The 13,725-nt window shown below is 51.7% G+C and overlaps 1 protein-coding gene across 1 annotated transcript in view; it reads right to left on the bottom strand.

Annotated features, from left to right (window-relative positions):
• Window positions 1–905: 905 nt before the first annotated feature.
• Window positions 906–13,725, bottom strand: part of CAPN2 (calpain 2) — a 54,834-nt gene continuing 42,014 nt past the window's right edge. The window contains exons 12-21 of the mRNA XM_057546308.1: window positions 13,435–13,646; window positions 12,144–12,180; window positions 11,141–11,206; window positions 9,798–9,855; window positions 7,454–7,518; window positions 6,113–6,181; window positions 5,473–5,551; window positions 3,952–4,068; window positions 3,638–3,696; window positions 906–1,867 (exon numbers count right to left, since the gene is read on the bottom strand). Of these exons, the coding sequence (XP_057402291.1) occupies window positions 1,844–1,867; window positions 3,638–3,696; window positions 3,952–4,068; window positions 5,473–5,551; window positions 6,113–6,181; window positions 7,454–7,518; window positions 9,798–9,855; window positions 11,141–11,206; window positions 12,144–12,180; window positions 13,435–13,646 (786 nt within the window). The 3' untranslated portion in view covers window positions 906–1,843. The remainder of the gene's footprint in view (window positions 1,868–3,637; window positions 3,697–3,951; window positions 4,069–5,472; window positions 5,552–6,112; window positions 6,182–7,453; window positions 7,519–9,797; window positions 9,856–11,140; window positions 11,207–12,143; window positions 12,181–13,434; window positions 13,647–13,725) is intronic.

Raw genomic sequence — 13,725 nt, 5'->3', positions numbered from 1 at the left:
TTTTTTTTAAAGCATTATTTCTTATCCTGTGACTAAAAGTGAAGTTGTAAACTCCAACTTCAGGCAGCGCGGCAGGTCAAAGTGCACCGGGAGGGGCGAAGCACCCGGAACAGTGGGAAAGGAACAGTGGGAAAGGTTCGGAGCAGCCTGGGTGGATCGGGAAGGGCCTGCCCGCCCTTCCCTCCCAATTTCTGCCACTCCTGTATTTCAACCGCCTTGGCACCCTCCTCTCCGCGTCCAGTGGTCAGCCTGCCCTCCCCGCCCCCCCCCCCCCCTCATAGAGATCCCGTGCCACTGGGAGCACCCAGCCCTCCCAAACCCGGTTCTACTGAATGGAGACAATCACCCCCCCCCCCCCCACAGGGAAGTGCTGCCTGTTCTTGGTTCCCCGCTTCCTCTGGGCCCTGAGATGCTCCGCAAGCAGGAAAACTTAAACTCCTGCGAGTTGAATTTGGGAAATCCATCTTCCTATCTTTTCATGAGATAGTAGGCTGCCATTTGCCTCTCTCTAGCCATCTGACATCATCTTTCCCTTCTACGATTCCTCAAGGATTCCCAGCAGCCGACCAGTGGTTTAGCTGCATGTCTTCCTGGCTCTCTCTTGTTCCCTCCACCAAAGTGACAGGCAGGTGGCGGGCAAAGCACGAACTTGCTGGTACCTCCTTAAGAGACCAAGAAGCAGTAGAAATTGGAGCTGACTTTATGGTCAATTATCAAAGCTTCTGAATTGGATTTTTAAAAAGCTTTATAGTTCCACATTGAAATGGAGGTCAGCTGCCCTTTCCTCTCGATACCGGCATTTACGGAGGGAGGGAGCGCGTGCGCGCGCCTGGCTAGAGTGGGACGGGATGTGATTGGGTGCGCTCACCGCTGGGCCCTCCAGGAAAAGCAGCACCCACGTGGGATTGCCTGGGCGACTCTTTATTGAACAGTACATTTGGAAGAAGATAAGGCAACAAGGCAGTATTTGTACAGTGTCGCTAGCATTTACCCAAGGTGAAGCCATGAAACACGTTGATGTCGTTTCCACGGACGTCCCCCCCAAATCCATGCACGAACGCTAGCGGTGAAGTCTGGGAAGGTTTGAGGCAGGCGGCGAACAGCTGTGCTGTCTTCCATCACCATGGGCTTGCAGACGGGACCCCCGGTTTGGGTCATCACTTCAGCTGAGCAAGAGGAGCGTCCCTTCAGTATCGTAACGCTCAGTTTATAAGGCCAGACATGCTCAAGGACTTGAGTTAAGACATACTGTTAACCAATCAATTTTATATAAAATCTGTCTCTTAGCTAACCCAAATGATAGAGATGTGCTTCTCACCTGGCCTCTTCAGATGCCTTCGTGATGCATCATATTTTTCCATTTTACTCAAGGGAAATGGTAATCCCTGGACAGCTGTTTGGTACACGTCACAACTGTATTTTTAAACTCAAAGTTGCTTTAAATATTGCCAGCAAGGACCTTGTGTCCTTTAAGGTTGACTGAATGTTAAATTAAGCTCAGCTGTTAAATACCTCCCTGCATTTTTTCCTGATTTAATATTGTTAGAAACAGGAAAGTGTGTAAAAGTAAAGTGTATACTATGTACAGATTGAAGGTTTTCTCTAAGTTTTTCAAGGGTTAAGTGACTCACTTGCATTTAGTAGGATTATATGTAAATCTTTTACTTTGATATCTGAAAGTTCTGCTTTCTCAAGTAGATAGTATCATCATTTTCAGCTCTAATCATCAGTTTAAGTAAACGTTCCCATAATTTCAAGATCCAGATAAAAAGTTTCTCTGTGGAGGCTTAGTCCTTGGCTGATTTTCTTTCATGAGAAGTCTTCAGGCAGATTAGTTATAACTTCAAAGTACTGAAAAACACAGCCACTGTGGGGAAGGAAAAAAAACAAATCAGTTCAGTGAGCATTCTTAAAATTAAAAGGCTATCTAAGTACCTATAGATTATTCTGAAAGATTGACTGTTGTACGAGAAAAGCTGACCAAGGGTTACGATATCAGAGTATTAACTCACATTTTTTCTACCTGATTTCTAGAATCTAGCTTTTTACAGGGTCGTAAAAAGCTGTTCTCTGAATCAGGTGGTCATGAATCGTATTACAGGGTTGACTGAAACACATGAAACGTGAAACTTGGAAAACATGAATTAGCATTTCTGTATCTCTGCCTCAGTGTCACACCAGAGGTTAGTTTGGATAGCCCTTAAACTAGTGGTTTTCAACCTCGGTTCTCTACTGGAGTAATCTGGGAACTTTAAATCAGACTCTAATGAAATTAGTGTGGGATGGGCCTGGACATCAGGACTTTTGCGAAGCTCCCCAGAACTGCAGCCTGCAGGCAAGGCTAACAATCACTGCAAACTGAAGGAGAGGTCTTCTTCTGTTGCAGCCTCAGCAAAAAGAGAGTTGAGTGTGGGGAACTCCAGGGACCTGTGAAAGGTGAGGCTTAGAAAAGGAGGGAAAGCCAGTGGGTAAGATGTTTCTCAGAGGAAATGGGAGGATGGTCTGAGTAGGCTGGCCGCATAAAATAGTGGGAGCCGGGGAGGAATCAGATTTCCGGCGAGAAGGATAAAGGGGGCTACAGTTTCCCAAACTTCACACGTGGCATGTTCAGGTCCCAATTGTATTGCCTCTACCTTAGACTGCAGTCTCACGGGAGGGTTATTTCCTGAGCTACATAGAGTTTTATGCAAGTTAGTGTTCTTTGGAACCAGCTAAAATGTATTCTGCAGTTGGCTTACGTTACTTTAAAATGCATGATACCAGAGTCAAAGAGCTATTTAGTTGCTGGCTTCCTCCAGAGTTCGAAATTCAATGGAAGGAGGTGCCAGTCCCTCACCCTTGTCCTTCTTACAACTCTGCTCCTCTCTGGTCCCTGGGACTTGGTCATTCCTACCCAGCACTGGCCACCCAACCCCAGTCTCTGTAGCCTGTGTTGCTGCAAGCTCAGTTCCCCCTTGGACAGAGGAAATGCAAGCTGGAGCCGGGGCGAGGATGAAAAGTAACCCCAGCTGGCTTCCTTCTTTGAAGTGAGAGAACTTTCTGTCTTCGGATGACATGAGAACATTTTGCGCTTTGCTTTCTGTGGAATTGGCATACCAACGGAATTTCGGTTGATGATCGTTTCAGAGGTGGCCGTTGCTGGGGTTCCAGACACATGAGCACAATCATTATATACGGTAAGCTTATCTACTATTGTTATTTTATTTTAAAGGTGGAGGAAGTAGAGAAAAGTAATTTGTGCAGAAAGTATTTAAAGTAGACCTAAGAATGACAGATCTTCCCAAGACCCACTTAAATTTCATCCAAAGGGTTTCTTTGCATAATAAGCATCTTCTCCCATGCATGCTAATTAGCAGGTCATTTTTCTAAGAGGGATTCTGCAGCCACCCTCTTCTTATTTTAACCTTGTGCTATTCTCAAGGCAAAGCTTCTGGGAGGAGGGACCAGGTGTGTTTTCTTGGACTCGAGAATCAATGGGTAGTCGGGAAATGACTGCAAATAGAGGTGCACCGTGGGATCTTACAACAATTTACGGCCTGACCCTGACAGACCAAAAGCCACAGATCTCTGTCGCCCAAGTAACAGCCCTTCTCCCCTCCGTCCCCTAGGAGTAGGGGCTGGGAAGCTGCTGACTTACAGAGATAAGGTCGAGCTGGATCATACCAGTATCCTCGGGGTCCAGCTGCTTAAATATCCCTGTGGAGGCAGAAACAGGATGTCATATAAGTGAGCTGCAGTAGAGGTCCCATTATCCTTTTCCCCAGTCTGGCAGCTGATTTCACTGAACGTCACAAGTTATGATTTCTTCCCTCTGTCCCCAAATTAAAGAAGGATTTTCATTCTTAACTGGACAGACACGTCTCTGGCTCGGGTGGTTTCACCCGTGGGGAAAGGCAGGCTGCTTTCGTACCAAGAGAACTGAGATGGGCCTTTACCCAAATGGGCACTTACTGAATAGTGTTTCCAGGCGAACCAAACACCTAACAAAATTGTCAAAATCGATGACGAGCTGGTCGTCTGCGAACCGAGCAACGATGACTTGGTGGAGCTGACAGGGCATCTTGAAACCTGCAGTTAAATGAACATGCAGACCGATTGCCAAGTGTTCGATTGCACCCTGGGGCTCTGTTCATGGGCTCTGGACCCGGCAGAGGACAGTTACAATTGCTTTGGTCCCCAGGCTGCTCTGCTGTGAGACTGTTTTTATTTTGCAAAGCCAGTGCCTTCTGCCATTGCTTCTGTTTCCACACTGTTCACCTCCACCCTGCCTCTCTCCTTTTCTTTTCTTTTTTGTTGCATTTTAATATTTATTTATTATTTATTTAGGCTGTGCCGGGTCTTAGTTGCGGCATGCGTGTGGGATCTGGTTCCCCGACCAGGGATTGAGCCCGGACCCCCTGCATTGGGAGCGCGGAGTCTTACCTACTGGACCATCAGGAAGTCCCATCTCCTTACTAACATGTAAGACTTGCCTTGCCTGTTCCTACTTTCATGGTCAGGCTATTTCATGCTATCGATCCTATCTCCTTTTCTGTTTGTCTCACTCTGAATCACCTTGGAGACTAGATTCTTCCTGGATGTATGTGTCAGGAACTGTTCATGCTAAACTAATATTAATTCTCCCTTTTTCCATAGTTGTAGAATTTTTAACAGGCCATGGCTACCTAGAATCAAGGCTGCATTTTGCAGCTTCCCTGGCAGCCCTCTGAGGCCTTGTGACTAAGTCCTGGCACTGGGATTTGTGTACAGAGTGACATGTGCCCTTAAAGGCAAGGAGCCCCTCTTTCCCTCCTTCTGTCAGCCCATTGCTAGAATGTGGTTGTGGTGACAAGCTGTCCCCATCGTGCAGATACGGGTGACGATCTAAGGGCTGGTGACACAGTATGATAGAAGGAGCCTGGGTCCCTGACAGCAGGAGACACCATCTGGCCTTGGACGGCTTGAGCTTGAATCGTTACGTGAGAGGAAGGTGTATCTTGTTTAAACCACTTATTTGGGGTCTCTGCTGCAGCATTACATCCCAACGAATGGACAACCTCATATTGTCATATTTGTCCCCTAAGCACACCAGTCTCCCACTCTGCTGGTCTCCCACAGCTGGTGTCCCTTTTACTGACGTCACGTGTTGCTAAGGACTCACCCAAGGGTGGAGCTAGACATCCCACTTCTGCCTGACCAGCCCTGCACCCGAACGGACGAGGGCGGGGTGTGTGGGTCTGCTGAAAACTGGCTTTGCCTGCGACCCGCTGGGGCCCTTGGAGGGAAACTGAGATTCCAGAAGGCTCAGAGGGCAGAGCGTCCTGGACTCCATTTCATTTTACCAATTAGTCTTTAAAAGGCGAATGAAAAGGATGTGTTTGTACTGAACCAGCACCTACTCTATTTCATAGCTTACCAAACTTTGTATCGTATAGACTAAGTTTTCACATATTCTACAGATAAAAGAAAGAAAATACAGTTAGGAAGTGTTACCTGCTTCTTCTAATGCTTTCCGCATCTCATAGGAGTTCATGGTTCCGGACCTGTCCACGTCGATTTCCCGGTAAATTTTCTGGAACATGCAAAACAGTTAGAAAACCATGACCCAAAAGGTGGCAAGTTACCTCTCTGTGCTGTGTGCTAAGTGGGACTGAAGTTCTTCCAGCTCCATGCCTCTAGTTTGGCCTTGGAGGCATCACCCATGTTTCTGCCTTAAAGAGTATTTTGCCTCTCTCCATGAGCTAGTTTATCAATATGCCCGTCAAATCACCTAGCCAACTACATGAGCCCCTGTTATTATCTTCTCTAATTTTTGTACTTCAGCTGTCAAAAACCCAAACTACAAGGGGCTGCATGGCCTTTTCAGGACACTTGATGGTGGCTTTTAGATGACCCCGTTTCCAGTCAATAAGGCAGGGAGTAAACCACTTAACTTGCAAAGTCTTTGTTTTTTTCTGTTTGCGTTTGCCCAGCCCTGTCTTCACCCATTCTGAGCTCCGTTATGAGTACAATCCCCTCTGCTTGGAGATGCTCCTCCACCGTCCTAAAGAGCTGCTGCATCCAGAAGTACGTGCCTGGCGTGTTGCCCACACAGATCCACCGCCCCTGCCGCCCGGCCCTCCTGGGCTCTTACTTGGTATTTCTGAATCTTGGTCCAAAGAACGTAGAACTCCTTCAGGCCCAGCTTGCCACTGCCATCCGACTGCCTGCAGTTAAGGAAAGCTCCCAGAGTCTGGGTTCACGTGGGCCGTGGCACCTGGTTGGTCTTCTCCCCTGGGGAGTCTGGTAACCACAGCTCGATCACGAGGAGCTCTTGCAGAAGGACCCTTTTCCTGCTCTTCACACTGGCTACACCTCCATCTAAGGGTTGGTGGAGGGGCCCAATAGAGACCTGCCGGTCCCCCAAATGTGTGTGTTGATGGGTCTGGGGGTGCTGTGCAGCTGGCCCCAATTCCTGCTAAGAAGGAGCTCTTGGAGGATACGCAGAGGCTTCAGATGGCTTCTAATGGCTGCGCCCTTGCCCATTTAGGGAGTATCATTATTTCTAAGAGGCCTTTTGTGAGGGGAGCTACACAGCAGGTGCCATGAGCCCACCAGATGAAACTTCATAGACGCTTAAGCCATCCAGGCCATCCTTGCCCAGCACCTCTCAGTAAGCAGCAGGGACAGCAGATGGATGACGAGTCGGCCTCAGGGCCGGGTGGTGGCCTGGGAAGGAGCCAGAGCAAAGAGGAAAGACAGTGCTCTTGGAGGGGGGGCCCCTATCTTATGAATCAGGAAGAAAATCATGACTGGGGAAAGCATTCACATCAGAAGTGTCATGGTAGGGACTTCTCTGGTGGCGCAGTGGTTGAGAATCTGCCTGCCAATGCAGGGGACACGGGTTCGAGCCCTGGTCTGGGAAGATCCCACATGCCGCAGAGCAATTAGGCCCGTGAGCCACAACTACTGAGCCCGTGCGCCTAGAGCCTGTGAGCCACAACTACTGAGCCCGCGAGCCACAACTACTGAAGCCCGCGCGCCTACAGCCCAGAGGAACCACCGCAATGAGAAGCCCGCGCACCACAACGAAGAGTGGCCCCCACTCGCTGCAACTAGAGACAGCCCGTGCGCAGCAACGGAGACCCAACGCAGCCGAAAATAAATCAATTAATTAAAAAAAAAAAAAAGGAGTATCATGGTTTAGGGACTATTTCCCTAGAGGTAACACATCCAAGCTGCCCTGGGCAGAGAACAGCGGGCATGCTGTCGGGAATTTCCTGCAGGAACCCCTCAGCCTGTGGCATCTCACATTCCCTCAGCTGAAGTCCCTCGAATTTCCCTACCAAGGGAGGTCAGCGCTGACAACAGTCCTACGCCTCAGCCAGCGGGGATAGCTGGCCGCTGTGAAGGGGAGGAAGGCCTGTTTGAATCTTCCTGGAGTGAAGTTTCAAACTCCCCCAGCCTCTGTCCGGCGGGGCCCATTAAAGGATACGTCGAGCATGTCAACCATGATTTTGCAGGTCTCTATGCTGAAGCCGTCTGACTTGATATCTTGGCCTAGGATACAAAATAAGTGTGACAGGAACATCTTCTAGAGCAGTACTGTCCAATACAGCCTTCTACGATCGCGGAATATTCCGTATCCGCACCTTCCGATATGGGAGCCACTTAAATTGTTTTAAATAGCCACATGAGGCAGGTGGCCACCATACTGGGACAGCGCAGAGGCTGTGTTACATTTGCCTGACTTCTCTGTATATTGGCCATGGGCATACGGGGTTATAATAAGTGCTTTTTAAATAAATAAGAGAATGGTAAGAGTCTGGGCCTTGAAGTGTTCATAAGATGCAAAGTCACCTGTGGAGACAGCGGGGGGCCCCGCGTGTTCATTCTAGGCAGGGCCCTGAGAGAGGAAGAGGTTTACTTAACTGCCCGCCTGCAGGCATTTAGGGGGCCTCTGTGTCCCCAGCTGGGTTAGCCTGAGGGCCAGAGCCTGTCCGCAGCCCGTGCTCTCCTAGGTGAGTCGCTCACTGGCTGAGTCCCGTCTAGCTGGTGGTCGACAGGCGGCGTGAGAGCCCTGTCACAGGTGTGAGTCTGTTCCCACAGCATTCAGGGGAGCCCACCCTCTTCATCATGTCCTTGTGGAAGGTTAGGACGCAACCTGTCTCAAAGCTGCTGTTCTGGGCTCTGACCCCTTCTCGGGTGTGGGTGTGGGCTGTGCCTGGGGCCCTTGGGCAGAAGGAGTCGTCACGTCACCGGGTGTGGGAGCTCCGGGGCACGGGTGAGGCTACTGCTGCACCCCGAACAAGCAGCAGCTGAATCCGAAGCGTGGCCCGGTCCCTCCCCTCCCCCTCCCCGCATCTGTGCAGAAACAATGGGGCTCAGTGTCCCTGGGTTCATGACAACCACACAGCTTAACAGCCTGTGACCTCACTCGTGCCTGGTGGCCTCGAGGGTAAACACCACGTCTCGTCACCCCCAGATCGGAGGAGGGGGGCCGAGGACCAGGGTCCGCCGTGGGGAAGCCCTACCCTGGCCGCTGGACCCCGTGGCTGCAGCTCTGCGAAGAAGCTCAAATGCAGCCGTTCGTTTGGAGGCCACAGGGCATGGATCGGTCACACGTGGTTCCTGTGAGGGACCACATGCGTGTCGTTCACGTGCACTGTGATGGAAGACCCCACTGGCCTGGATCCTTCTTTGGCTTCAAGAGGAGGATTTTTATCTCTTGGGGTTGGGCCAGAGTGAAGTCCACGGGACTTCTGGAGACCATCCCCAGGCTGACGCTCAGACCTGATGACATATGCTCTCGTTTCGGGTCGGGTCCGGGCTGAGAACTCCTGATACCATACAGACCCCTGCTCGGTGGACTGCTGTCTTATCAAAGCAGCACAGTTCTGGTGATAACTTGAGGGGGAGAATAGCAGTGTGTGTGGGTGTGTGCGTGGGTGTGTTCTCCCCACCCCCTGCAGCGGTGATCAACACTGGGGAGGTGGACAATCCATCCTTTGATATCTCTTAAGAAACAGTTTAACCTGAAAAGGTGCGTGAGGACCATGGCTCTCCAGCTCCTTCTCAAGTCTCCACCCAGTTCTGTCCGTTCTTTTTAGATGCCCATCAGCCTGGGCTGAGAGCAGTCATTTCTGGAGACTTGAAGCCACTTGCCTGGCCCACTGGCTCAACTTAAGTGACATTTCTCCCATCAAGAACTGGCTCGACCAGGCTCCCTTAAACACACATTTGGGAGATGAGCCTTTTTAATGCCATCCCCTTAGCTGGAGTGGAAGATGGACCACTTATTTTTCCATTCCGGCTCATCAGTGAGCTGTCGTCACTCTGTCAGTGGTTCCCCACTAAATACAGCCCGAAATCCAGGGATGGGGATGCTTTCTGGCTCCCATCACGCTTTTTCTTAGCAATTAATCATCATAAGAGTCACCGTATATGGAGCCCAGGCTCTGTGCTAGGCAATTCCTACACGTCATCTCATTTAAGACATTCAACCACTCTGAAGAGGTTAAGTAATAATATGCCTATTTTGCAGATAAGGAAACGAGTCAGGGAGATTATCTAACTCGGTTTAGATCACAGAGCTAGTAAGTCGTGGAAACCTGGATGTGATCTTTGACCTCTAGACTCCAGAAACCTTCGCCCTTTTTGATCACATCGGGGAGAACCTCCTTCATCCGGTTCTTTGGTGGTGACGGTGGTATTTAAGCAGGAGTGGGAGTGATGGTTCAGCCACCGCCGCTGAGCCGGGGAAGGGGAAGGATCCCCGTGTCCCCTCACGTTGCAGGAGAAGGAGCGGGGTGAGGGGTGTGCGAGGAGTGGGTACTTACGCTTTGCCAGAACTCTCCTCAGGATTGTCTGCAACTCAAAGGCAGAGATCTCTGCATCCTGTGGACATGCAACCAGAGCGTCGTTATTGGCTCCCTTGGGGCTGGTGAAGCACGGAGCAGCAGACGTGTAACGGGTGTCTGCTCTGGCTGGGCCCGCGAGGCGCGTTAGAGCTGGGGCGGGGAGGGGTCTGTGGATGTGCATTTCTAACAAGCCCCCAGGAAACGCTGCTGCCGCCCCCAGACCGCACTACAAGGGGCACAGCCACAGCCCAAGTTTTTGATAGTGTTTTCATGCACAGTGTGCTCCAGGCAGAGTTCATTCGCCATTGCTCTGCTGTAGAGAATATAAAGAATAAATTCTCCATTCTACCCATGTCTGTGGTCTTTTGACTCAGTTCTCTATACCCTTCCTCGCACCCAGCTTGCCTTCCTCTCCCTTTAAAACCCAGATCTGGCTTCCTGCAAAGCTGGTTGGGACCGGCTGTCTCCAAGAACTGGCCCAGCGCTTTTTCTGTGGCCCTTGATGCCAGGGGGCTCCTCAGATGTGGTGCAGGTACCTCTGTTCACGTACACATATTGTGTAACTGGGGGACAAGCCCCATTATTTAAGACCAAGACTGACATTGTGCGTTCTTGGGGTGTGTGTGTGTGTTTCAATCAGTGGGGAAATATGTCTCTATGATGCCCCTTCCCTTAGAAACCAGGAGGGAGGGAGGCAGACAGGCAGGCGGAGGCATGGAGCGGGTGGCGCCTGCTTTAGCTCTGATGAGGAGGCCCAGGTAAGCCGACGGTGGACACCTGAGGGAGCTAGTGTCCGCCACATGTGGAGGAGAATGACTTTGGAGTCGTTGGAAGAAGAGGCCTGCTAACTTCGTAGTGGATGGAAGCCTAGATGCCTGAGGGATTTCTTTTTTAAGAACAGGGAAGGCTGACACTCTGTTGCTTGCATCCTTGAGATTGAAAACCCTCCACGTCCCCAAATATTTTTGTGGCAATCAAAGAGAGGGGGCTGAGTTCCACGTCTCAGTTGCAGTGGCACAGAGCAAACAAAACAGCCACAAGGAGAGGCCCAGAGTCCTCAGGCAGGAGGATCACAGCCAGAGCCGACCCCACCCCCAACCCCCCAGACAGCAGAAGCCCCTGGCGACTGACGTGCAGAGGCCCTGGGGAGGCCTCGGGCAAGGAATCTGAGCGGAAATCCCAGTTACGTTTGTCATTCCTCTTTGCTTTTTGTTCAGTTTGTTTCCTCTCCCCCCTTAGACTGAAGTCTCCTTGAGGACAAAGATGGTCTCTTCCTTTGCGTCAAGCAGGGCGCACAGCACAGGGGTTTGGGGAACACTTACCTCCCCTGCCAACTGGGCAAACAGCCTCCTGAATCCATCATCGATGTCGTCCTCGCTGACATCAATCTGGAAGGCGAGGCACGGAAGTGAGACGCAGTGACGCAGTGACCAGCAGGCGCCTGGTCTCCCTTCTGGGGCGGCCTCCCCTCCCCGCTCAGTTACCCTCTCTCCTTCTCTCAGGCCTGAATTCTAAGGTTACTGGGATTGAGACAAAGGACAGTGTGAGGAATTAAGGAGTTTTTTCCCAGTTAAAACACATAAGAGGGACTATAAACTATGTGGGAAGGAGTTACACTCTAATTTCTCACATAGGCATCTTCTCCAACATTCCACCAAAATGGCCTTTTATGATCTCACTAATGGGGACTCAGAAGTGTAGAGACTAGCTGGCGTGGTCTGGAACGACTCTGAACGTGGTGAGAGCACAGCCGCGAGGCCCTTGGAAATTGTTCCACGTCTCACTGAGTACACGGAGCTCCAGCAGCTGAGGAATAACGATCATCAAGCCACTGCGGGCACCAGGACGGAGGGAAGAGCGCTCCTTCCCATTTGCGTGCTTTCCTTCCTCAACTCTGGACTCTTAGGTTGGGTCTGAAATTCCTGAGCCGTAGTCCTCAAAGCCCTCAGGATTTACCACTGAATCACAACTCCCAGAACTCTAGGGAACCTGAAAGATCTTGTCGTGCAACGTTTCCGTTTTGTTGATGAGAAAACTGAGGTCCAGAAAAGGGAGCGACAAGACCGCCCACTGCTCAGAGCAGCCTGGTGTCCCGTCCCCCAGGCACCCCGTGCGTGCGGGCGACACGCAGGGGACCGTCCAGCCCCACGCACCGGCCACAGCCGGGGCAGGAGGCGCTCTCGCACCCCCAGGCCAGGGCCGCACCCTAGTTTCAAGCTGTGCTCGTGAAATCCTGGGGGCCTCCTAAACCCTTGGGGTTATTTTCTGCTCCGCTGCTCCTGGGTTGTTCAGGACAGAGCGGGTGGGGCTCAAGCAGTACGGTACCTCTTCAAGGTTGGCCTCGATTTCATCGTCGACGACTCTGGAAACAGAAGGAAACTGTGTGTTACTGAAAAGGGAGTGTTGCAGAAATCCCGGCTTAAAATGGAACTGCGCCGTTAAACCCAGCATGGGGTGGGCACAGGGGGGTTTTCTGCACCCCAAGTTTCTGTGACAACACATCCCCTACAGCAGAAATTACAGTTAGAAATGATCCAAGGAAGTGTCCTGGCTAAAACAACTTGGAGAGTCAGAACTGTTTTGTTTGCTAGTTTTCAATCTCCATCGAAGAGGACAGGCTTCCCCGGTACTACGGTGCTGGCGCTCTGGCCTGGAGGCACGGCTCGTAGGTTCCCTCTGAAACGCTCTGTGCCGTCATAAATCTTCACACGGAGGATCATGCAGTGTACCCTGCTGCCTACCTGCTCTGCCGAGGGTGGGAGAAGGCAGGGAGGCCTGGGTGAGATTTCGGCTGAAGCTCGGGCCCTTGTTAGTTTATCCCACACACAGTCCTGTGTGCAGGGCTGGGTCCTTCTCCACAGTGAGGGAAATTCCTTCTCTGCTGTGCACTGTCTTGGAGCCCGGGCGATCCCTGCTCCTCCCTCCCACTGCCCCCCCCACCTCCATCCCACATGGATCTGAGCATGTGGCACAAGGTCAGAGGGGGACACGGCAGCTGCCACGCCCCCTGCTTCCCACACCCTGGCCCTCTGGGGCCCAGCCTCCTATCAGTTCTAGAGGGTTCTAGGGCCTTCCAGTAAATCTTGTGCTTAAGTTGCCCAAGGCTGATTACATCTCACGCAGTCAAGGGCCCAGCTGAACAGACACGGCTGAGGCAGCAGCCGTCGTGAATTGAGGCCACGCTGACAGCGGTGTCAGCCAAAAATGGTCCCTGAACATCGGGGCTCCAGTGAGGAAGCGGGAGCCCCTGCAGACCTCGTGACTGTAGCGGGGAGAGGCTCTGGGGACATCTGAGGGACCGCTGGGATTGGCACTTAGACCCTCGGCTCTGCCAGGCTGGTGGGCTGGGAATGCAGGGATTCAACCAGCACTGCCCCAAATGACAGGCATTTGCAATCTGCTCTACAGCCATCCCTTTCTCATCAGAAAGATCCCGAGTGTCTATTTTCTTTGCTGACCCGAGGACAGCACTAACGTTCTTCGACACCTCAAGTCCTCACACTAAGCCTTCGAAGCGGGTGGGTACTACAGGAAAAAAAGCTGACGAGCAGAGGAGCAAGGGGGCCCAGGAGGGTCAGGAACAAGGGGTGGGGACGAGGAGGGCTGAACGACTTACTGGTAGTCAGCTTTCTTCTCGGAAAAGACCCGGATGCAGAAGTCCCCGTCCTTGTTGGGCTCGAAGGTGGACGGCACCAGGATGTACTCCCCCGGGGGCAGCTTGAAGCGGTTGAGCACCTCCCGCAGGTTGATGAAGGTGTCCGACCGCTCCCTCGCTCGGTGCGTCAGGAAGAAGTTCTTGCTCAGGTGGATGTTGGTCTGTCCTGTGAACTGGTGAAGAAACGGGAGCAAGTGGGAGTGGAGGGTGGAAAGGGCTCCAAGCACCGTCCTCTCCACTCATCCAGACAAG

The sequence above is a fragment of the Balaenoptera acutorostrata genome, chromosome 1 (genome assembly GCF_949987535.1).
Source record: "Balaenoptera acutorostrata chromosome 1, mBalAcu1.1, whole genome shotgun sequence".
Taxonomy (NCBI): domain Eukaryota; kingdom Metazoa; phylum Chordata; class Mammalia; order Artiodactyla; family Balaenopteridae; genus Balaenoptera; species Balaenoptera acutorostrata.
This window is presented reverse-complemented; position numbering and strand designations above follow the sequence as displayed.